The 22239-nt window shown below is 40.5% G+C and overlaps 2 protein-coding genes across 9 annotated transcripts; both read left to right on the forward strand.

Annotated features, from left to right (window-relative positions):
- Nucleotides 1-848: 848 nt before the first annotated feature.
- On the forward strand, nt 849-11979 carry LOC110987171 (battenin-like). Of its 2 annotated transcripts, none has more exons than XM_022249655.2 (14): nt 849-901; nt 1128-1341; nt 1812-1902; nt 2474-2557; nt 2975-3054; nt 3476-3561; nt 4244-4316; nt 5116-5256; nt 5613-5787; nt 6206-6274; nt 7399-7454; nt 7765-7858; nt 9089-9229; nt 10123-11979. In XM_022249655.2, exons 2-14 carry the CDS (start codon nt 1148-1150, stop codon nt 10237-10239), a joined length of 1401 nt encoding a protein of 466 aa, XP_022105347.2. In that variant the 5' UTR covers nt 849-901; nt 1128-1147; the 3' UTR covers nt 10240-11979. The 2 variants fall into 2 exon arrangements, with proteins under 2 accessions (XP_022105347.2, XP_022105348.2); XM_022249656.2 differs by lacking the exon at nt 849-901 and adding an exon at nt 903-991.
- Nucleotides 10131-22134, forward strand: LOC110987170 (battenin-like). 7 transcript variants are annotated; one of them, XM_087136316.1, is made up of 14 exons: nt 12115-12562; nt 12726-12843; nt 13907-13991; nt 14383-14463; nt 14755-14834; nt 15872-15963; nt 16501-16573; nt 18023-18163; nt 18513-18690; nt 19271-19339; nt 20349-20404; nt 20980-21073; nt 21353-21493; nt 21994-22134. In XM_087136316.1, the coding sequence occupies exons 2-14, from the start codon at nt 12755-12757 to the stop codon at nt 22108-22110; spliced, it is 1296 nt and encodes a 431-aa protein (XP_086992442.1). In that variant the 5' UTR covers nt 12115-12562; nt 12726-12754; the 3' UTR covers nt 22111-22134. The 7 variants fall into 7 exon arrangements, with proteins under 7 accessions (XP_086992446.1, XP_086992441.1, XP_086992443.1 ...); XM_087136320.1 differs by lacking the exons at nt 12115-12562; nt 12726-12843 and adding an exon at nt 10131-10247; XM_087136315.1 differs by lacking the exons at nt 12115-12562; nt 12726-12843 and adding an exon at nt 10913-11050.
- The last annotated feature ends 105 nt before the right edge of the window (nt 22135-22239 follow it).

Genomic DNA, 22239 nt, shown 5'->3' on the forward strand with positions numbered 1-22239 from the left:
TTTCCAGAGACGATCCAAAACGAGAAAAAGTGTTGCTACTTTCGTCGATCCTGTATGTCCGAATTAAAAGTTTAAAATTTGATATTAATTCGGTCACGGTAGCATCTCTAGCACACAAAGTGGATGTGTGACCACTGGCACATTTCACTGGAATTAAAGGATTTGTTGTAGCTGCAATCTGACTGAATAATTCTTGTGATCTGGAACTGGAAAACGACTGTATTACGTCTAGAGATCTCACTGGTCGAGAAGACCAGCATTAACATGTTTCAAGTAACAAATCTCGAAATTTTGTTGTCTTTTTAATGGAAAAGAAAAACTGAAATAAGAGAAACGAAAGGAGTGGAAATCTCAATCTGCTTGAAAACAGTCCTTATATAATGACCACTTAAATTTTCACATGTTTGTCACGTCGTACTTGTATTTTATCCCCCCTACCCTCGAAAAATACAACAATAATAATAAAAACATTGCTTGAGCTTGGCTATCCTAGCTCATCAAGCTAGCTGCTATCATATGGTGGTGATTAATTTAAAATTCAACCTTTTTTCTCGCACACACCAAAGAAATAACTTGCCCATCACAAGAGGAATCACCCCAATAGTGTCACAATCTATCGGTCTATCACCTCTGGAGTATCAACTTTTGTAACTAAATACAGACATTTATTTGTTGTAGTACATGCATTAAGTATGTTTTGTACGCCTTAGGACTGGTTTGGTCAGTAGTAGTCTCTATTCAAGCGCAAATTAGCACCGGGGGAACCTTAGGCCACGGTACGGTGTAAATAAAAATTACGCAGTACAGTAGTTGTGTAGTCAGGTATGTCTTGTGTGGGTGAACGCCTTCGTGTTCAGTAGGCCTATTAATAATATTGTTGTGAACTCCTACCACAAACAAGGTCGTGTGTCAATCTAGATGACTGTGAGAAGTTTATCTCCAGATTTCCTGCATCCATTAGGCTTTCTCATACCACGAACCCAAGTTTGTTGTGGGTATTTTGATTGGGATGGCTCCTAACCATGCATTGATGCAATGTTTGTTATGTATATAAATGATAAAGCGAGTCACATGAAAAGGAAACCAAGTTTTGTTGTCAATTTTCTGACCTTTACTTCCGTGAGCAGACAATGACACCGGGGTCGGAATGAGTGGCGTGCATGCGGTGCAGGATCTGCACTTGTCACATTTGGTTGGAAGATCTGCCGATACCGTGTCTGTACTATTAGACATGTCAGAAGAATTGGAACCAGCGGAGAGTATGACAGAAACTGGGGTTTTGCCAAGAGGGGCCCAGCAAAATGACAGAAACACCAAGATTAGAAATCTTGTGGCTTTCTGGTGAGTACATGTAGGCCTAGGCCTTTTTTTTATGTTACCACATTGAATATTTACAGACATACAGATACACGCATGACAAGTGACATATTGCCGTCTACCCACAGAACTATTGGGCTCATCATTGGCTTCATTTGTCAAGCCGATGACGAAGTTCTTTTTTTGATCGAGAACCACAAGATGGCACAGTGAATATGGTTTTGGTCTTTTTGTGGTGGATCCTCGTTAATCTTGTCTGTTGTCTTGCAGTTTTATATTTTTACTAAATAACATTTGTTCCCAATTTGGAATCAATTTGTTCTTTCTGATTTCAAGTCAATCAAAATCTTAATTATCAATATGCCCTATCCAGGATACTCAATCAAACTCAATTCAAAACATTGCAGGATTTCCTCCAAAAGTAAAAAGCCATTTCACTGCTGATGACAATTTAGTTACTTTTGGTGTGCTTTTTTTTTGGTTTGAATTAACAGGTTATTAGGACTGTGCAATAACTACGCCTATGTTATCATGCTAAGTGCAGCTTATGACATCTTGGAAAAGAAGGACGCAGTTCCAGACAGTGTGAGTAGGTCATTTTCTCTTGGTTTTAGTGAATGATATATCCAAATTCCATGTCTATGGACTTTTAACACACGGCAAAGGGGCAAATTTACCCTTTGTGCTATTCAATAATGTGAAGATCCCGGATGTCCGACCATGAGAATACCTGATTGTGTGTTTCTGTGTTCCTACATGTAGTTGCCTACTTGTCATTTGTTTTCAAATCAGAATGGGTTTTTTTTGACAAAACAAAATTCTGAAATTGAAGAACAGGGCAGGTTGTCATACTTAACTCTTTGTCCATACTTCTCACACCATTTATACTTTGTCTTTCTGGGAAAACATCAATTTAAATCTAGATAGAATCTAATTATTCAATTTTTTCAGTTACATGTATTTGTGTCTATTGATATTTTTTCAAACATTACACTGGCTACAGTCATACCTTATCAAGAGCTATATAAATTGTTTTTTTTTCTTGTATTTTGGGCTTTTTATGCTGTTACTCAGGTCTTTTTGGTTTTTTTTTCTGAAGGAGATGTCTATAATTAAACCCCCTCCCCCCTCTGAATATTTGTAACTGTTTGTTCAGGATGTGGAGCCCATGGATACCATGTATAACCTGACCAACAGCACATCAGCAGGACGATTTGATTGCAATCCAATCTCAACAGGGGTGAGAATCCATTCAGTTCTTTGAAATCGTTACTCTCAGCTTGTTTGAAATGTCTGCAACAGTACAGCAACGTTTCATTGTGTAGATAATAAGTATAGCTGACGATCAAACAGGAAGTTTGATGGAATAGAATTAAATGTTTCTCATTGCATTTCACCAAACATTAATAGAAAAATCATGACAACCTATTCAGTTTTGATTGCAGGAGAAATATTGGAAAAAAATGAAGAGTTGCACGGAAAGTATTTCAGAAGCAATATTGGAATTTGTAGCATAAAAGTAGTTAAAAGCTTGATCCCAATTGGTCTATTGCTTTGAGATTAGAGCGCAACAAAGAAATTCCTTTCTCCTCCTAGGAATATGTCTCACACTTTCACATACTTCCAATGACACCACAGACTCTACTTTTTTTAACAGGCTGTTCTCCTAGCAGATATTCTGCCAACCTTGATCATAAAACTGAGCGCGCCCTGGTTTGCTGACTACATTCCATATAGGTGGGTGGTAGTGCTCATGTAAAGTTGACCAAGTTGTGGTTTATCCACCTTGGAAACTGTCATCACCTCATCAATTTAAAGATGATCCCTTAGTTCAGAGTTACTGCAAGCCCCAAGTTCACATTGTTTGTAAAAGTAATAACGTTTGCCGATTGAAGTATATGTACTTGTAAAACATTGCTATACTTTTGGAGAAGATACTTTCAAGTTGCTTGGCAGGCTTATTTATATTTCCGTATTGGAACTCTGCTCATGAATTTTGAAAACAGATCCCAATCGATCAGGCATTCAAATGATATTGCATTTTGGTGACGCATGATACTTTTCATCTCTTGTACAAAGAATGTGTTGTCCACAACTTTAACGACAAAAACACCAATGTAACTTGTACAATCATGTCTATTCACAAATATTGTTTCAGTGCACGGATTGCCTTGTGTGTCCTAGCCGCTGCATCCAGCTTTATCATTGTGTCTTTGGTTCACCTGGTGGCCCTCAGCCTCATGGGTAAGATTCATCATTTCATGATGTGCTTTAGAAAATGACAGTATCACTCTCTCTCTTCATGAACTAGTGCATGCCTGTACATTCAGTGAATGCATGATTTTTGTGTTACTGGTTTATGCCCCACTACAACCCCTTCCCATGGAAAAACAAAAAAAGAAGAAGAAACAAAACCTTAAAAGAGAAAAAATGATAGCCGTGGGAACTGCCAAGTTGTTGTCGTATGAGTCAGGCCTGACCCTTAGTGGCCCATGAGGTGAAACTTTTCCAATGCAGTCTTGTGTTCCCAACGGAAGTTGGTTGAGAGACAAGCCAGTGCTATGTTTAACCCATCTGTCAATCAATAGGTCGCTCCTTCCTGCATGTTTAGTTCCCTAAATGATAGATCATTTCAAAGGTTATCTCCCTGTCATCTGCTAACGTGACCGAAGCATTGACACTTATGTTGGAAGATTCTTTCTAAGAAAGAGCACCAAATGCTTCATACATGTTGCCGTGTGAATTGTACGAAGATAAAGAAGTGCGCAAATGCCTTTCTGCCGTGCACATAACGACATATGTACTGAGGAGACCTGCCCCGTGTGCCATGGAGTATATGAGTAGATTTGATCTCACTTTGGCACTCGGAGTGCACCTGAAGAGACAAGACTCTCCCTCATGTCATGTTTTTTGTTCTCCATTCTAGGAGTTGTCTTTGCCAGTGTGTCTGCAGGACTTGGTGAATTTACATTTGTCAGTCTGATGTCATTTTATGACAAGTAAGAAAGTGTTCAAGTAGTCATTGCTCAGTTTACCAAAGAATGTGCTTTCGAAGTGTTTGCGTAGCAACAGCCATGGTCCTGTTGCTGTTTTACACGTATTTCTTTTCTAATTTAATTTTGAAAACAAAGCAGTTGATTTTCAGAAAAACCAACGACAGTGAACCTTGTTATACTCATGAAATGTGTAGAAAGGAGACAACAAAATTTAAAGAAAAGTTACAATAATTTGTCAGGATTGCTGATGTTGTTCTGGTTGGGATTGCAACCCAAGGCATAGAGATGTTGGATGTTGGAATAGTGTTCTCCAACCTGCTATAGAATTACAAGTTGCCTGGTTGCCCACCAAGTAGCCTGGTTGCCCACCAAGTAGCCTGGTTGCCCACCAAATAGCCTGGTTGCCCACCAAGTAGCCTGCTTGTCTCCCACCATGTTTCAAATGTAGCCACCAAGTTTTGAGGATCAGCTGTCAAGTTTTGAGATTTTTGGTGCTGTATTTTCATTCTGGTAAATGTTAACTTACCCAGCATTATTCTTGATAAAAGAAAGCCATCTGTGAATGTTTATGATGATTGCTGCTACACTCCAAAGACAGGAAAGATGTTAAGAAATGCACTAAATATCTGAAAAGGTCTTGAAGTGAGCCGTGGACCCTGCTGTCATTTCAGCATTTTTGTCAGTTCCCACCAAGTTAAAAATATATAACTAGGAGAAACAACGCAGAAGTACCACAGTATTGGTGTACTGGTTACACTGGGCTGGAATGATTTTAAAATGGACGATGTGTTGTTTTTTTCAGGAATGTTGTTTCAACATGGTCATCGGGTACCGGCGCTGCTGGTTTGATCGGTGCCCTGTCCTACGCTGGTTTGACAGAAGTGCTGACTCCGAGAAATGCCTTACTAGTCATGCTAGTTGTACCTGTTGCCATGGCAATCAGGTAAAGATGAAGTTTCAAGCCCCAATTGTGTTTACAGTTGAAGGTGTTTAAAACAACTCCATCGTACTCACATTCAGGTTTTGAGATTGGAGTTTGCCCATAGATGCTGTCATATGGTTTCACAAGTTTTTTCAGGGTGTGAAAATTCACATGTTGACCCTGAATTTCGGCTTTTTTGTACACCTGGTCTGTACAAAAGTATGGGAAATTTTACATTTCAGCTTTTTGCTTGCTGTTTTCAGCTTTGATTTGAAGTGGCCACTCACACTCCTGTTGTTTGCCTGTTTATGAAATTTGTTCAGTACAGTCACACTAGAACAACAGTTAAACGTAAGTATTTATGATTCTTTTTAAAGTTACTGGGGTATTCTGGTGCGAGTTCCAACATCAAAACCACTTCAGGACGACCAACCAGTAGATGAGGCAAGGAGACGATTGCTAGAATGTGACTCGATGGAAGATGCAAACAAAGATACGCAGACACCCTCACAGGAGCATCTCACACTCAAAGAGCGACTCTTCCATATCAAAGTAAGTTCGGTTCTGAGGCACAGGTAATTTCTCCAGCTAGTAATTGGGAACTGAAGCTTTGCCGGAAGTCCTTGCTGTCATTACCAGCAGATGCAAGGGAGGGCTGAGGCTCAGGCACTGCTCAGTACATACATGTACCTGTACATGTACGTGGCGGCAGGGGCTCAGCTCTTTTGCTCAAGAGAACGAGTTCTTATTTCTCACTTTTAGGGGCATGGTTTACATAAGGTCATCTGGTTATCTGAATTTTTTTTTGGTCCGTAGGTGTTTTAGTATAAGTTAGTTGGCTTTGTTGTGATGTTTATCTCTGTGACTTTCAGGTTTTTTTGAGATCTTCTGACTCAACTTTTTAATTCCATAATGCCAGTTTCTATTTGCCATTAATTTAGAGAATTTTATGTCTCCACCTATCTTGCAGCATCTTCTGAAGTACATGATCCCTCTGATGCTAGTGTATTTTGCAGAATATTTCATCAACCAGGGCTTGGTAAGTCAACGGCAGTCCACAGAAATTGGTTCAGTAAAGTTGACACTTGTCGCAAAATTTTTATAGCATGATTGAAGGAAAAATCAACAGTTGCCGTTGTCTGATTGAAGTAAGGAATATTTTTGTTATCACAGTTTCAAATATAACCCATTAGATACTTACACCGGTTGTGTGCAACTCAAATTTAACAACTTTTGTAATAATCTACAAGTTTTGTCAGTATTCATGGTTTTAAGCAGCCTGTAAGTTAGATTATTCTGTTGGTGTATTTTTACAGCACCTTAAAACCACAAACCCATGCGAGCATACTTCCTGTTATATTCTTATATATAACAGGTTTGCCCTTACCCAACGTATGTTATATTCTTCTACTGCATCATCAATTTAAATGTGGAACACTGAAGCAAAATGAAATAAGTGTTGGGAACTTATGTCAGCAACAAGCTTCCTGTATGTCACTTTCACTTTTTAACAACCTGTCACAATATTTTTGTTATCTTACTAGGATTTCAGATTTCGTTCGTCTTCCATTTCCTATTATTTCCTCCATTGTTAACATTTTGTACTGTAGTCGTTATGCTTTGGGGGTCTGCAGGGAACGTTGTCCAACTTTTCTCTGAGGTCTGATATCATGCCCCAAAAGTCAAGAGATAAAACTTTGATCGTAAAGAGCAACTGAAGGCTGAAGTTGGAATTGGGGAGAGAAAGAGATCCCATGAAACAACCGAAACCTGTGTCAGAAGTCAATTGGGGTTAGACAATTTGGGGAACTTGAAACATGAAAAGTCCTGAAGTTGTTGTTTTAATGATAAAATTGACAAACAAAGTCTGATCATATAGAATTTCGTAGGTTGGGATTATTTGTGGAAAGTGCGGTTTGCTGATTCGAAATCATGTGTCACCAAAAATAACTCCACTATGCCTTGGCAGTTAATTCTGTGTGTTGCAACCTCCAACAACACAACTTAGCCAAGCCAAGCATAATGTGTATGCGTACTTGCCTGCAGATGAGCTGACTTTTGAATGAAGTGTAATATGATCTACTTATTGGGCTCATCTGGTTCAATATGAGATGTGCCCGCGATGAGACTTTTCCCTTTTCTTTCTTCCCTCGGGTGGCACAGCTTGAGTTAATTTTCTTCCAAGGAATTTGGTTGGATCACCAGGGCCAGTACAGATGGTATGGAGCATTGATTATTTTTGATTATGGAGCATTGATTATAATTGATTACTCAATAATTAGTTGATGTGATCAATCATTGTAATTTGGACATGGATTATGAGAGATTGATTCTTGGGTCATTAAAGTCTCTAATGATGGCAAATCTTATCTTTTTGTAAATTCATAGACGTTTTTAATTCCAAACCACTAAAAAGGTCCTTTGTCACTCAGAATTTCCTTATTTTCCTCTGTCCCTGTTGCATGCTTGAAAGAGAAGTAGAACTTGAACTACCAGTAGTGAATAAACATTCCTCTGGTTTACCATCAGGTTTCAGGTTTTGTACCAACTGGGTGTCTTCATCTCTAGGTCATCAGTTAACTTTGTCAAGTTCAAACGGCTTTGGATCTTTTCAATTCTACAGGTAAGGTGGAATTCCAACCCACTTAATACCATACCAGTATTTATTTCAGGGCTGAGGGTAGAGCCAATGATTTTCCATTTCAACAATGGTTATTTTCCGTTTCGCCAAATCCTGAATTCCGCTTCAGAAATTCAACTTCCATTTCATACCTTAGCATGAAAAAGGAGAGCAAGTTTTAAACTGCATGAAAACCATCTGCCCAACCACATCACCCCCCCCCAAATGAGAAAAAGAAAAGAAAGAAACATTGTTTAGAAATACTTTGAAAGGTTTTAATTTTTTTGATAAATTTTCTGTAGTGAAAATTTAAAATAATCCACACAGTAGGCCTAAATACAGCAACCCCGCCTCTTGATTTCCTGATGGAGTGATCGTTAAAAAACTTGCTACGATTAATCAATGGGAAATTCATGTGTCACTCCGCATGTATAAAATCAAATTACATTTAAATACATGTACAGTGAAGTCATAGAGTAGGTCTTGCATGCAACGGTCTTTGATCACAATATATTGACCCGCCATTTTTATTTGGCAGTGGTGTGACAAAATTCAGAAAGTTAACGTTAAATCTGAGCTTTAAAATGCATGGTTGTAACTGAAAACTTCGCTCTTTATGAAACACTTCCGAGGACCCATTCAGTCATGGTATACCGAGCTTCGTAGGTTTTGTTTAATTCAAGAAAATGTGTAATTAGTCTTCCGTTTTGCTGCCACGGTTTCATCGTTTCGATGTGCGGTAGTAGCCCTATCTCAAGGTGTCTCTGTGGATTCACAGACTGAATTCCCTACGTGTGCATTAAGTGTATGTGTGAGTATGAACTTGTTTGCGCCATGATTTGGACTGCAAAAAGGTTCAATGGACTTACTTATGCATGCAACTAGTCCTCTTCAACTGTTGCCCATTTCATTGGAAGTAAACACCTGACCTCTGTTGCTGTTGTTATTTTAACAAATTAAAACTTAACTTCACACTGAATCAGTATTGAAAGAAGAACAAAAGGTTTCCTACACCTGCAATACCTACCCTGTCTTTAGATGCCTTTAAATAGGAAGCTAAAGTTTTTTATGCCCAGTTGGATAAAGGTTAAAGGTTAAGCCTGATCAACACAGCAGTACATGTATATAAGCCAGTCACAAGGGCTTTCCATAGAGACAGTGAATTCCTCCAGCCTGTTTTCCTCATGACTTGCTTGAGTGGCTTGTCATCCTTTGTCCATCTCTCCCTACCAGTGGTGTGTCCTGGTGTTGATGTTCACCGTTGCCTACTACGCCTACATGCCCAGCATAGCCATCGTCTTTGCCATCATCCTGTTTGAGGGGCTTCTTGGAGGAGCGGCGTACGTCAACACTTTCTATCAAATCAGACAAAATGTGAGTCATTTGAGGGTCAGATACTGTTGCATTTTTTTGTTGCCCATACGTGTACTTGTGTAATTCGCTGTTTCACAAAGCTGCAAAACACTATTGGATTTTTGGTAGTATCCACACTATAGAGGGATCCCAATACGACGCTTTTAGCGTCGATCTGCGCACTTCCGCGTTTGAAAACGAGGCTGTATGTGTCAGCTTCAATGCTTAATACGATTAGACGATTGAAAGTAAGGAGTCAAGACACAAAATACATAAAGGTATGTTAAATTCAAACTTTTCAGGCTGAAAATTTTTGTGGAAGAGACTTTCAGGATGACCTGACATGTAAAATCAAAAGAAAAATAACGACAATTGACCGCGAACTAACGTACCTGTGATTGTCGTGTATCTTGTGCAGTGGGCATGGTTTAAACTGAAGTGGCGTAACACTTACGAACCGGATACTCCATGTACTGTGTGGACTCCGCGGGCGCATGCGACGAAGTTCAACACAGAGAGCCTCGGTTTCGATGCAGATATGCGCAGACGGCGCTAATGTGAAATCCCTCTATTATATATCTGTTGTTCCATGTTGTTGTACTTACCAAAATTAATTACAGCCTGCAAGTTTTGCATCACTGAGCCTGTTATGTTAGCCAGTCGGATTTTCTTACCTTAGCAAGCTGCCGGGGGTGGTTTTTTTTCCTGCAAATTCTTCAACCTCGCAATTGTGCTTTGGCCCAACCCAGCACGACACATTAATACTTCAACCGCGCAATGAAAAAAGAACTTTTAAACTAGTGTACACGTCCTCCGTGGAACAAATAAGGAAAATTGTGTGTGTTTACACGTCACCCGGCGTCAAGTGGTTAATATTCTAAACTTCTTTGACCTTTTCTCTTTGTGTTTAACAGGAGAGCCCCAAGTACAAAGAGTTTGCCATGGGAACGACCACTGTTGCAGAGTCATGCGGTACCTCACTGGCTGGAGCTGCTGCGTTGCCTGTCCATAATGCACTGTGTCGTTTGTAATGCATCTGGTATTGTTTGTTAATTTCCAGAGCGTTCAGATGTAACTGGCGGTCTTTCTTCCCTCTTTTGGTTCTTTACTTTTGCCTTAATTTTGCGATCATGACGGCTAAGCTGAATCATGGGGAATGTGGATTAGTTAGTCTAGACTGCAGTCTGCACCAATGGCCTTTGCATTCCTTGCAACGCCTGCGTGGTCCCTGCAACTCAGGAACAATGTTATTTTTTAATAATAGGTTTTGCCCTTGCAATATTCTTTGCATAAACATGTGACCCACTCTGTGAAAATGAGTCACATGTCCTCAGAGCCACTTTAAGTTAAAGGCCTTTGAAAGAATCTGGCTCAGTGTTTAAGCAATAGGAATCCTCAACTTTTTAACATCGACACAATGTCCATTTTCATTGTATCAAACTGAGTGATGACACATCAACAGAAAGAGCTCAAATGCCTCAATCTGATACAGAGTAAAACTCGAAAGTGGCTCAGATGACTTGTGACTCATTTTCACACAGTGAGTCACACGCATGTGCCCTCGGGACCTGTGATTATGGTAGCCCCATTCTTTGGAATTAACGCCTTCAGAGTAGTTGTCTGGTATGTGGCCAGCGGTGTGAAACAGTTGCATATGTTTCATGTATGTGCCCATTTGTTGAAGTGCACCAATACCCTCGCCAGCAAAGAAGAGACAGGCTGACGGGAGATGTTTGTTCCAACTGGGCTTGTGTACATGCAGAGGAACACATACGAAGAACAAACAGAAATTGGTCGTGCATGCTTGGCAGCGAACTCCCATGAACTCAGAGTGTGTTTGTGGTGAGTGTCAACCAAAGGGTGATCATTGTCCCGCCAAGACACACCCTCTTGTCTTGTACCCACTCCAAGTGGATTAGCCCAAGGCACCACACATACAGTGATTTTTCTCACACATCTTGAGAGATAAGTGCTCATGCCCTACCTGTGCCTTTGCACCATTTTTGTTTCAGCAAGGCCTATCTTTGACTTTGTGACTTTTTAGCAGAGCAGTTTGATTTGTCAAACTATCACGGGTATATATGTAGCGTGCCACACTTGGGCCTGTTTTGTATCGAATCTTGGCTTCGTCTCTGCCTTGGCATCATTTCAAGCTCTGCGACATTTAGTGTTTGAAACAAAGGAAAATTCTCGTAACGGTGGCTTCATAAAGGCTGGTTTTAAGCGGGGGATTTCTGCAGAGGAGAATGGAACTGCAGTGAGAGTGGGTCTTTTTAGTTTCAGGAAACGGAAGAGCAAGAGCCCAAATGTAGAGGATGGTTAGATTTAAGGGTGCCCCCATCAACTGTTGTGCAAACTTCAATTGGGGGCAGTCCAGAATATTACTTACTGTCATTTATGAATTTAATAACGCCCCTCGATGTACATTTAATTTTAAAATATTTCTTATTCTGTACGATGCTACAACAATATATGGAACAAAAATTGTTTATATTACAGTTCTGAAATTTATACTTCCGTGTGGAATTTAGTCGTCATAATTATGTAATCGTGGTGAAAATGATGTCTGTGTCTTTATTTTGTTCATTGGGTTAATGCTGCCGTTGTCATTGCTCAATTTTGGAGTCCATTTTGTGTGCTTCCCGAGAAATTTCCAAGTGTAAACTTTTTTATTGCCAAATATTATAGTTACAAAAATGTATGAACTAGATCTCCGGGGCTAAAGGTTTGGAAGATGTAATGTTTTGTAATAAAATGTCCCACGATAGTGAGGCTTTTCTCGAGTTAAAAAAATGTTCTTATTATTTCCGTTGATACCATATAACTTTTTTATTTTAAACAGTTGTGCAAGGAGATTTTCCTGAGAAAATTACATTTCTTATTTAGCTTCAGCAGTGGAACTTTGTAACCATTTCTTTTGCCTTCAAACATAATATACTGCTTCGTTATTTTTTCTAATTGCTAGCAAAATAGCTTGTAATGGTGTAATTTTTTATAGCTTACAGAGTAGACCTATAGTTAGCACTTACCACAGGAGCCCAGAGTTCGGCACTTTTATCATTTGAATTACACTTGGTTTATTCCATACAGCCCTGATAGAAAGAAAGGCACAATGGATTTTGGGCCGTGACGGCCTTTTATACATTTAGCGCTTTGCTGCACAACAGAACTATATTCGCAACCACACTGAAAAGAGTTTTTTATCATGGGGAAAAAGACAACCTAATAATGGCATTAGTTACTACCAGTGTCAGTATGCAGGAAAATATCCACCTGTAGAGAAAGTTCTGGGAAATTCTGGCAATTTATCAAATAAGAACATTTCTTGAGAAATTCAACAAAAATAAGTGGAAGGTAAGTGGAAGTGGAATAAGTGGAAGTTCGGGGAAATTGCTACATTTGCCTCTACTCCCCCAAACTCCTGGCTTACAAAAAAGGAAAGAAAAGCGCTTGGCCCAAGAGGTCACGTTTAGTGCCTTTACAGAAATCCTGTTCCGTGTATATCCGTTGTACACAGCTCGACCTGAATTGATTGTGAACGTGTGAATGAACATGGACGACACAGTTGATCAGTCGCCAAGCCTGGCCGAGAAGGGTTGCAAGAGAGCACTGGTCAGAAATTTAATAGCTTTTTGGTAAGTGTTTGCTATTGTGACCTCTTGATCCTATGATAAAGTTACAAAATCATTTGCTCGACTCCTCATTTTCCTCGGGTTTGGCTTTCCAACTGGTCAAATGCATGCATGGATATGTTTTTGTTTCTTTTGTGTTTTTAATAAAATGCAGGCTTAGTTTTTCGGTGGGGTGTAGGCCTTTGTACTACAAAAAGGACGAAAAATCGAAAAAAAAACCCATAAATATGCCTTTCTGTAAGATTCTGCTGGATTGTAATACATATCATAGATGTACTTGTAGGCTACATCTGTATGAACATCGACCCCTAGTGTCATGTGGTGCCAGCACTCCTCCCCCCTTCCCCGCTGTTCAAATTTCCATCACCAGGCAAGTCATCCTCCCAAAATCCCCCGTCCTTCGACCCCCCCCCCATTTCGGCACAATTGATTCCACTGCCATAACCTTATATTAGCCCCCCCCCCAAAAAAGTGTTCTCAGTGTTGGCCGAAGGCTTGACGGACTCGCACCGTCGACCTACTTTCACGTATACTTACCGGTAGGGGCCTACTTGCAGCAAAATTAACCTATTCCACCTCTGAGATTTAGCCGTTGGTAACCGACTTCAGACAAAACCCTTTATTTCTTCGATGTCTCTGGTTTCGTCCCTGGCTTCAATTTCGGTAACGCCGGGCTACTGCCGTGCCGAACTCAAATATTTGTGAGTTATTTATAAATATTTGTAAGTTTTCAGTTTTTGTAACTTCGGAACGGTCGTAGAACGGCGTCTAGCGCAATTCGGCTTGGTAAATTGAATTCGGCACAGCTGTAAGCCCATTAATAGCTCGACAGGGTATTCTGTGCTGTCGCCACAGTAGAACGAGACTGCTCTAGTTTGACGTTCAGCGCAACTGCCGCGCTATTGTCGCACTCACTCGGCATGGCAGCAGTAAGGCGTCTAGCCTTGGTCTTAAAGCTCCTTGTTCACATCAGTTTGTAGAAGATCGGAGAGACTGGGATCAGTCTGACAAACCAACAACGGACTTATTGTTTGGATTTTATCATTTGTTTCCCCTTTGTTTGCAGGCTTCTTGGTCTGTGCAATAATTACAGCTTCTATGTCATGCTCAGTGCTGCGTACGATATTCTCAAGAAACAACCTGATGCAACTGTAAGTCGTTGATTAATGTACTTGGTCGGTTGAATACGACAGTGGTCGTAATAAGAAAAATAACCCGAGTAAAGTAAGGACTACCAGTGATATTCTGTATGTGTGATAACAATGATTATGTATACTGATCGTTACCCTGGCGATGAAGATGGTGCCATGGTGACGATTATTGTTAATGTCCACCATGAAGATTATAGAAATGTAGTTACGGCTATAATGACGTCAAAATGACACTTGGTTTCGACACCAAATCTGAATGCTGTTACAACACTGTCAGACACTAGACACCGGGACCGAGGGGATGAACATATAGGACTTCACCTCAAACAAAACAACCATTGACGATTTTGCCTGATTTACCTTTAACCAGTGGCTTTACCCTTGACCCTAGAATGTAGACCCGCCAGATATGTTCAACCTAACTAACAGTACCGAAGTATCAAGGTTTGACTGCAGTTCCGTGTCTACAGGGGTAAAGCACCTTTTAACTTTACAATAATGATGTGCTATTTTCATAATTTGCAAAAAACAACATTTCATCAAACTTACATGGTAATCTGATAAATTATTGGACGTGATCGACCTCTTCACGATATACCAATTTATCCATCCCTCAAAATGAAGCATTTTTTCACAATGGCCAGATACCAATTAAAGAAACTGATGTGGCCCCTCTACGCCTCCGTACTTTGATAAAATTTTTAACCGTAGAAATGTCTTTACTAAGAATACTTATACCATTCGTTCCTTCTTGTCATTACAGGCTGTATTGCTGGCAGACATTCTACCGCAGTTGGTAATCGATGTAGCTGCCCCATGGTTTGCTGATTACATACCATACGGGTGAGTATAATGTTTTCAAATAATTCTTAATGAGGCTTTTTAGTTTGGCCAAAAAATTAGCCCAAATCATGGTCACAAACTGGCAATGCTTGACATGAGAAACAAAACTGGAAAGCAGAACCCAATGCGATTACTCTTTGGTCTTTGCGAGAAGCAGTGTAGGCGGAATTAAAATCAAGTTACCGGCAAGTTGTACCAATTAAGATCATGCGTGCGACTTGCTGCTTTTGCACTATATGAAGCATGGGCCAAATGTCGTGCCTGCGGAGAACATGAAAATTTGGATAAAAACTCCTCGGCTGCAAAGCAAGAGGTTTCCAAAAACTTCTTAATTAGACAAAAGCGGTCCGGTTGGTTGGACACCAATACAGCCCCACAAATCTATGCGACAAGGAAGCCACTATTAATTCGTTTTCACAAACAACTTGATGTCTGCGACTTTTATTCCATTTCTTTCTTACTGGGCACCGGGTGAGCTCAAAACGCCAGATTTCTTCTTCAGTAATTCTGTTTAGTTACAGCATGTGTTGTGATCAACTAACCTAAGACAAATCTTGTGGAGACAAAACATTCAGTTTTGTGACCTGTTGTATTTGCCAAAGTTTTTACGTCTGCGAATAAACCTGGTTGAAAGTCCACATGTTTTTGCATGTCCGTTTGGGAAGTCATGACGAAAACTGATTATGAAGGGAATAGTAAAAATTACCAGAGATAACGGCGAAAACCAGTCAAAGTACTGCGTTAAATGGTAGCAGCACTGTACCTTGGCTTGAACTATTGAGGACATTTCAGGGAGTTTCTTTCAGTGCCTTTTTACACTCACACTTTTGGACCAACAAATTCAGTGATCAGTTCGGAATTATACTGTATTATGTTGTTTTTGTACACTTGTAAAGTGACAGAATTGAACAACAAAGTCAGTTAGAGATGACGGCTTTATGTTGGCTTTGTGACCTTTGTTAAAACTTCAATCCACGTTTTGTGGGTTTCTAATTGACGGATATGCCTTAAGTACGTTTGTGTGTTTTTTATTTTAGTCTTCGAGTTGCCATATGTGTCGCTACAGCTGCATCCAGTTTTCTCCTTGTGGCTTTGATTGGCGCTCGAATGGTTGCTATTGGGCTGATCGGTGAGCATGGGCATCACGTGGGTGGGGGAGGAGGCATCTCTCCCTAAAAAATCGAAGATAAAACCAAAAACAGAGGAGAAAAAATGAGAAGAGAAAACCACAGAGAGGAAAAGGAAAGGAACATTACTAATTTGCTTGGAAACGTCTCAAAATTGACTCCCTCTGCTCGCTATCAACTTTTTATTTTATTTTAGCTGATGAGTGCTGTGCCCTTCTCTCTCTGGAAAACCTTTAAGAAAAAGTAGTTTGCCTTACCCCGGAAAAAACTCCTAGCGGAACTAAGGTCGGTGAGATAAAAATTTCTCTGGACACAGCTCTTTATACTGTTGCTGGTTTAATTTTTCTAGGGAGGCTTGAAAGCTCTGGATTTATACGATTCAACATTTTATGAAAGGAAAATCCTAGAGAGTTTTACCTGTTGAAGTGTGGAAGTCGAAAAATAAGGCCGGAAAGGCGATAGTTATGACTACTTCATCCCCCTTCTTTCTAACAAAATACAAATTGATAAATTCTCGTACGTTTATGTTTCGTTTTCAGGAGTTGTCCTGGCTGGTATATCCGCGGGTCTTGGTGAATTCACCTACCTTAGTTTCATGGCATTTCATGACAAGTAAGTGACTATTTCAAATTCCAATGTTTCAAGAGTTGTACAAAAAATGTCACCCTTGGTTGGTGTCAGATTTTACCTCAATTTGTACACGTGTCCAGTTTCATATGGTATTTATTGGTGGTGTTTATTTTTTCTTGTACACACTGTTTGGTTTTTTAACACCTGCTTAACTATACTGCTTTTTTTGTACTGACGGTCAGCCGTAGGCTAGACTTGGCTTAAGTCGGGATCTCTGTGACGTCTTGGTTTCTGCTTTTATCGAGCCCGAGCGCCGTTACTTGCTTCAATAGTGCCCTCTTGTGTTCGCTTATTAATATGAGTTCAGTTCAGAAATCCTGGGCTGAGTTCGGACGGCTTGTTCTTGTATGTTTATAGCTTGATTTCTTGTTCTTGGGACAGCCGCTCGAACGCCAGGAACATACAACTGGTTGTCGCTGATAGTTAGTGACAAGCAACATTCAATATGGCGGCGTCCATGTACGTTATTCGAGAGTTAATGTTTGGATAACTAGGCTGAATTCTTTTTTATTTAAACAGGAACATTTATTTTTGTGTCACAGAAAAACATCGATGTTAATTTTGCAAACTGTTGTCTCTAGCTTTGTAAGCCATCTCTCTACTTTTTGCAGCTGTTCAAAAATCAAAACCTCACGATTTTTTCGTGTGTTCCTGTAAAACCCTGACGAGGAGGTGGTGTGTGATCCTGTTCCGAGAACAATTGAGTCGTGTTCCCGCCGTTGGAGCGCGAGAACAAGAAACTGGTTTCAAGAACAGACCGCCCGAACTCGACCCTGACTTTAAGAATCTGTCAATTGTTTGTTCACAGCGAATGGGCTCATCTACCAAAAGTGGTAGCAGCCAATCACATTGCCGGACTTGTTTTTACGTCGTTCATACCTGCATTATAATGAACGAGTCTACAAATTTGGCTTCTTTGATTGGTGGAAATTATGTCGTTCATAGGCAATTATGAAAACTACATACTACCAACGGGGGGGGGTCCGATTGGTTTATCTGTCAAGTCGGCCTTACTGACTCTTGACTTACGACACACGTTGAACAATGAATGATGTCAATGAGGGCGCCTTATAAGGGTTATGCGAGTTGCCAGGCCGAGCACGACGACCGTGTAGTGCAGTGCGTACCGGCTGAAGGGATAGCTGACTAAGGAAGAGCAACGTAAGTCCGACTTGATTCAAGTGTAGGCCGAGCCCAACGACCGTGTAGTGCGTACCAGCTGCAGAGATGGCACACTAGGGAAGAGCAACGTAACTTCGACTTGATTCAAGTTTAGCCGTAGGCAAAATTTATGTAGATTCCACTGGGATGTGGATTATAAAATGTGAATGAAACATTGTTTGTTAATTTATTTACTTGTGAATACGATACTGCCTCATGCGTTGGATTGAAAGTCCAGAATAATTGCGGTTAGTGCCATTGGTCTGTCAGGAATTCAGTGTCTACCTGGTCATCGGGCACTGGTGCCTCTGGACTGGTCAGTAGCCTGACTTACGCCGGGCTGGCAGAGGTGCTAGGTCCTGAGAAGTCGTTGCTCGTGATGGTGGTGGTGCCAGCAATAACCATCGTCAGGTAAAAGCTTGGAAAGAGATGCAGATTCCTCCTTTTAATAAGGAATAATTGGTTGAAAGGTCGGCCATCATGATTATTGCCTTTGTGCGAACCAGAATGCTGAACTTTTCAATTATAGAGAGGCCAACAAAAATAAAGCGAAGTCTAAGAAGGAGTAGCAAACCTTTGTCGGCTTTTTCAAGTCGTTTAAACTCAAAGCAATTGTTCTTGGACAACACATCTACATATACAGAGTTAAATAAAACAAAGTTTAACATGAAAATGGCTATAGAACTGAAAAACGACGGAAGAAACCTGCCGTGGCTGAAGATGCAGATAGTGGGAGAAACTAACGCGGTTTCATTTGCAGTTACTGGGGTGTTTTAGTCAGGGTCCCCATAAAAAGACCCATTGTACATGACGATAACTTGAATCACGAGGAGAGACAAAGACTGGTGGGGAATGGTTCAGTAGAGAGTGCTGATCAAGAGGTCGGGATCTCCAAGAGGCAGCATCTAACTTTGGCAGAGAGACGACACCACCTCAAGGTATGTGAGAGGAAGAAATTAAAAACGAAGTCACTATTACGAGTTATCGTCTATGAAAGCCGCATTGTTCACATTACTTCGAAAAACGTGGTTCTTTGGGAATAAGCTTTCTATATCTGGTCTGTAATATACGAAAGCCCGTTAGTGCCACCGCTATTTTATTTTCAAGAGCAGCCATTTATATTTTCAGGAACTTTAAAAATTAACAAGATTGTGGTCGCGGGCGCTGGTTTATTCTACGAACAATGACAACAGCTGGCCTACAGCCGAATGGCCGAAGCTCTAGAGATCATCACCGCTTCAACAAAGCCATAGGATGTGCAAGTCTCTTTTCAGTAACTTTTCCACTGAGCAGCTATTTTTATTTTCGGAGCATTTATTTATATTTTCGTAAGCAGCTATTTTTGTTTTCGTCAGCAGTTATTTTTATAATATATTTCGAAAAATAAATAGTTACGAAAAAAAAAAGCTGCTTCTAAAAATATAAATAACTGCTGTAAAAAAACCCACCAATGGCACTAACGGGATTTCGTAGTAATAAAATACTATAGGCAGCCAATTCTCTTACTTTACCCTACAGTATCTGCTGAAGTACATAATCCCATTGATGTTGGTGTACATAGCTCAGTATTTCACTAATCAAGGGTTGGTGAGTATTAAACTGTACGGGACAACCTCAAACCTGTGGCTGCGTCCGAGTCACTTGACTTCGGCTTGAAATTACACGTCACGACTTAATTTGAATCGGCTACGGCCACAGCCGTAGACTCGTGTGTGATTTCTATCTAGTCGCAGCCAAGTAATTCGGACACGGCCTACAATCTAATTGCAGTCGGTGCTCTAATTTTTCTCCTATTTCTTGGTTCAGTTTATTGCTGTGTTTTCTCTTACAGTCCAGGTTATGTAAGTTTATGTTACTGTTTATTAAAATCCGGACAAAAACAATACGGAATACGGAAGCTGGATAGTGTCAAGGGATTGCATGCAAACTTCTTTTTTTGAACAGCCCGTGTTCATATTTTTTACACCATTATCCAGTGGCCGCCACTTATTATCTAACGTTTGCCAGAAAATTATGTGGCGGCCGCCAGATAAGAAGTGGACAGCACCCTTTATCCAATCGGCGTGTTTTGACGTAACGAGCATTCGAGAAAAACAATGGTGTCCCTTTATAGGCCTACATTGCGTGAAACAGAAATCAGGGCCAGCGTGATAGACAGGGGTGTTGCACGGGGGACACATCGGGGGAGGGGGACAAATTTACCTTTGGGTAGGGGGACAAAATTACCTGGAAGGGTAATGGTGAGTGTCCGGGGGACATATATACCAGGGGGAAGGGACAGTTTTACCGTTCACACCCCCACTAAACTGGCGGCCGACACTTAATAAGTGGCAGCCGACAGATGATTGTGTAACAAAAAAAAGTACACGCGCGGTTCAAAAAAAGTGCACATTCTATCCCTAGGCACTATCCGGCTTCCGTAAATAATGTTATCTAGTTCTTAGTTGATAACTTTCCTGCTTGGGAACTTGAATGGATTTGGGTTGAGGTATACCACACAAGTCAAAGAATGCTTGTTTTGAACGGTTGGAATTTAAAACAAATCGCCCATATTAGACATTTCAGTTCATGCCATCCTTATTCCATCCTGCGATAGCTGGAGCTGATATATTTCAAAGGGACTTGGATGTCACATGACAGTCAGTACAGATGGTAAGATAGTTTCTTATAGTAATAAATCAAACTTGATTAATTAAAACGGCAAATAATACCAGAACAGTGGGATGATACCAGAATCACAAATTTCAATATCCAAATTTTATTTCCATTCAGTCGTCCTAAGCAAGTGAAGAAATCTTATTTGATTGAAACCCAATCTAAACACGTTGGTCCGATTGTCATTCCCTTGTTGGAGTCCTCTCCAAACGAACAAATGATAATGTTCGAATTCCTATTTCATAGACCAGCAAAACGGCGTGTGAAATACAACTCGCCGAACTCAGGCAACCTGACCAAGGTTTTGCTGTAAGTTTCAGATGCAGATTTCAGCGAAAGGACATCAGGACAATAAAATGGCAGCCTGCTTCATGGTACACGTACGAAAGCCGCCTGGAACAGCATTCAATTCTCAAGAGTCATGAACAAACTGTTTGCAGGAATAATGGAGAATCTGTGGATTTTTTTCTTTCTAGAAAAACTACCATTGTTTGTTTTCACACCATTGTTTGTATAAACGGATCTGCAGGGTGTTTTTTGTTTAATGTCTTTTTTTATCTTCACATTGTCAGGCTGCAGGTTCTTTTCAGATCAGGAATGTTCCTCTCGCGTTCGTCGGTTAACATCGTCAGGTTTAAACGGCTCTGGATTTTTTCCATTTTACAGGTGAGCTCTTCCTGTCCAATCAGTCTCTGATCTTTCAGTGATAAATTTCAATGTCCAAAACCAATTTCTTATCACTTTTCCATTCTTAGTTGAAGGAAGTTTTGCATGACCGAAATGTGCAATTGAATATTGACGTTTAGGAATTAGACGCGTACGTTTAGCTTGTGGTCATGTTCACACAATGACTAATCGCAAGATTGCGGCTCAGTATTTTTTTGGTGATACATTATTTGAACATTATTATTTGAATTTTACAAAATGGTGTTGACCGTGGTGCAGTGGTGTGTATTGGTCTTGGTGTTCACCGAAGTCTACTTCACCTACATGCCAAGTATCGCCATCATCTTTGCCATCATCTTTTGCGAAGGGTTGATAGGTGGATCGGCCTACGTCAACACCTTTCACCAGATCAGAGTCAAAGTGAGTCGGGGAGAGTGACCATGGGGAGGATCAAAATAAGTGGCGATCACTAAAGAAATTCGTAACTCTCAAATTGTATGGCTGACATCTAATGAATTAATGACCGATTCAACAGTGTTAGGGGATTAACTATCACTACTAATATTATGAACACGTCTAAAACAGTGCTTAAAGTCATTGTCAAAATGGTGTCAAGAGCAAATCCGGAACCAATTTTATTTGAATGGGGGACTTTTTTTTCGGAGGGGGGGGGAGAACCGAAAATTCCTTTATCTGACCGATCCCTGGATCAACCAGGGATTTGCAGACGTAGGCCTAAGTTGTATAGTACTAGCACAAATGAAAAAGTTTAGTTTTTTCTTTACTCTGCACACTCTGTGTGGATTAAAGGGAAGGACTATTTCAACGAACCATATAGGTTTACGTTGACGCCTGTGGGAGATTTCCCAGTTCAATATTGGAGATTTTACAGTCTGTTTCTTTCCCTCTTCCTTCGGCAGGAAAGACTCAAATACAAGGAGTTCGCTATGGGAGCAACCATCCTCGCTTCGGCCATCGGCACATCGCTGGCTGGGGTCCTGGCCTTGCCTGCCCATGATGCATTGTGCCAGCCGTAAATCACCTTTGACCCATAACCGTTTATCATATACAAACGATGTGCTTTCCTATATGATAAATGGCCTAAAACACTGAAGTTGGCAAAGATTACATGCCCCTGGGGGAGGGGAACGCACAACCTCGATCCC

This window comes from Acanthaster planci, linkage group LG04 (genome assembly GCF_054643075.1).
Source record: "Acanthaster planci isolate LZ-2023a linkage group LG04, COTS_SCS, whole genome shotgun sequence".
Taxonomy (NCBI): Eukaryota; Metazoa; Echinodermata; class Asteroidea; order Valvatida; family Acanthasteridae; genus Acanthaster; species Acanthaster planci.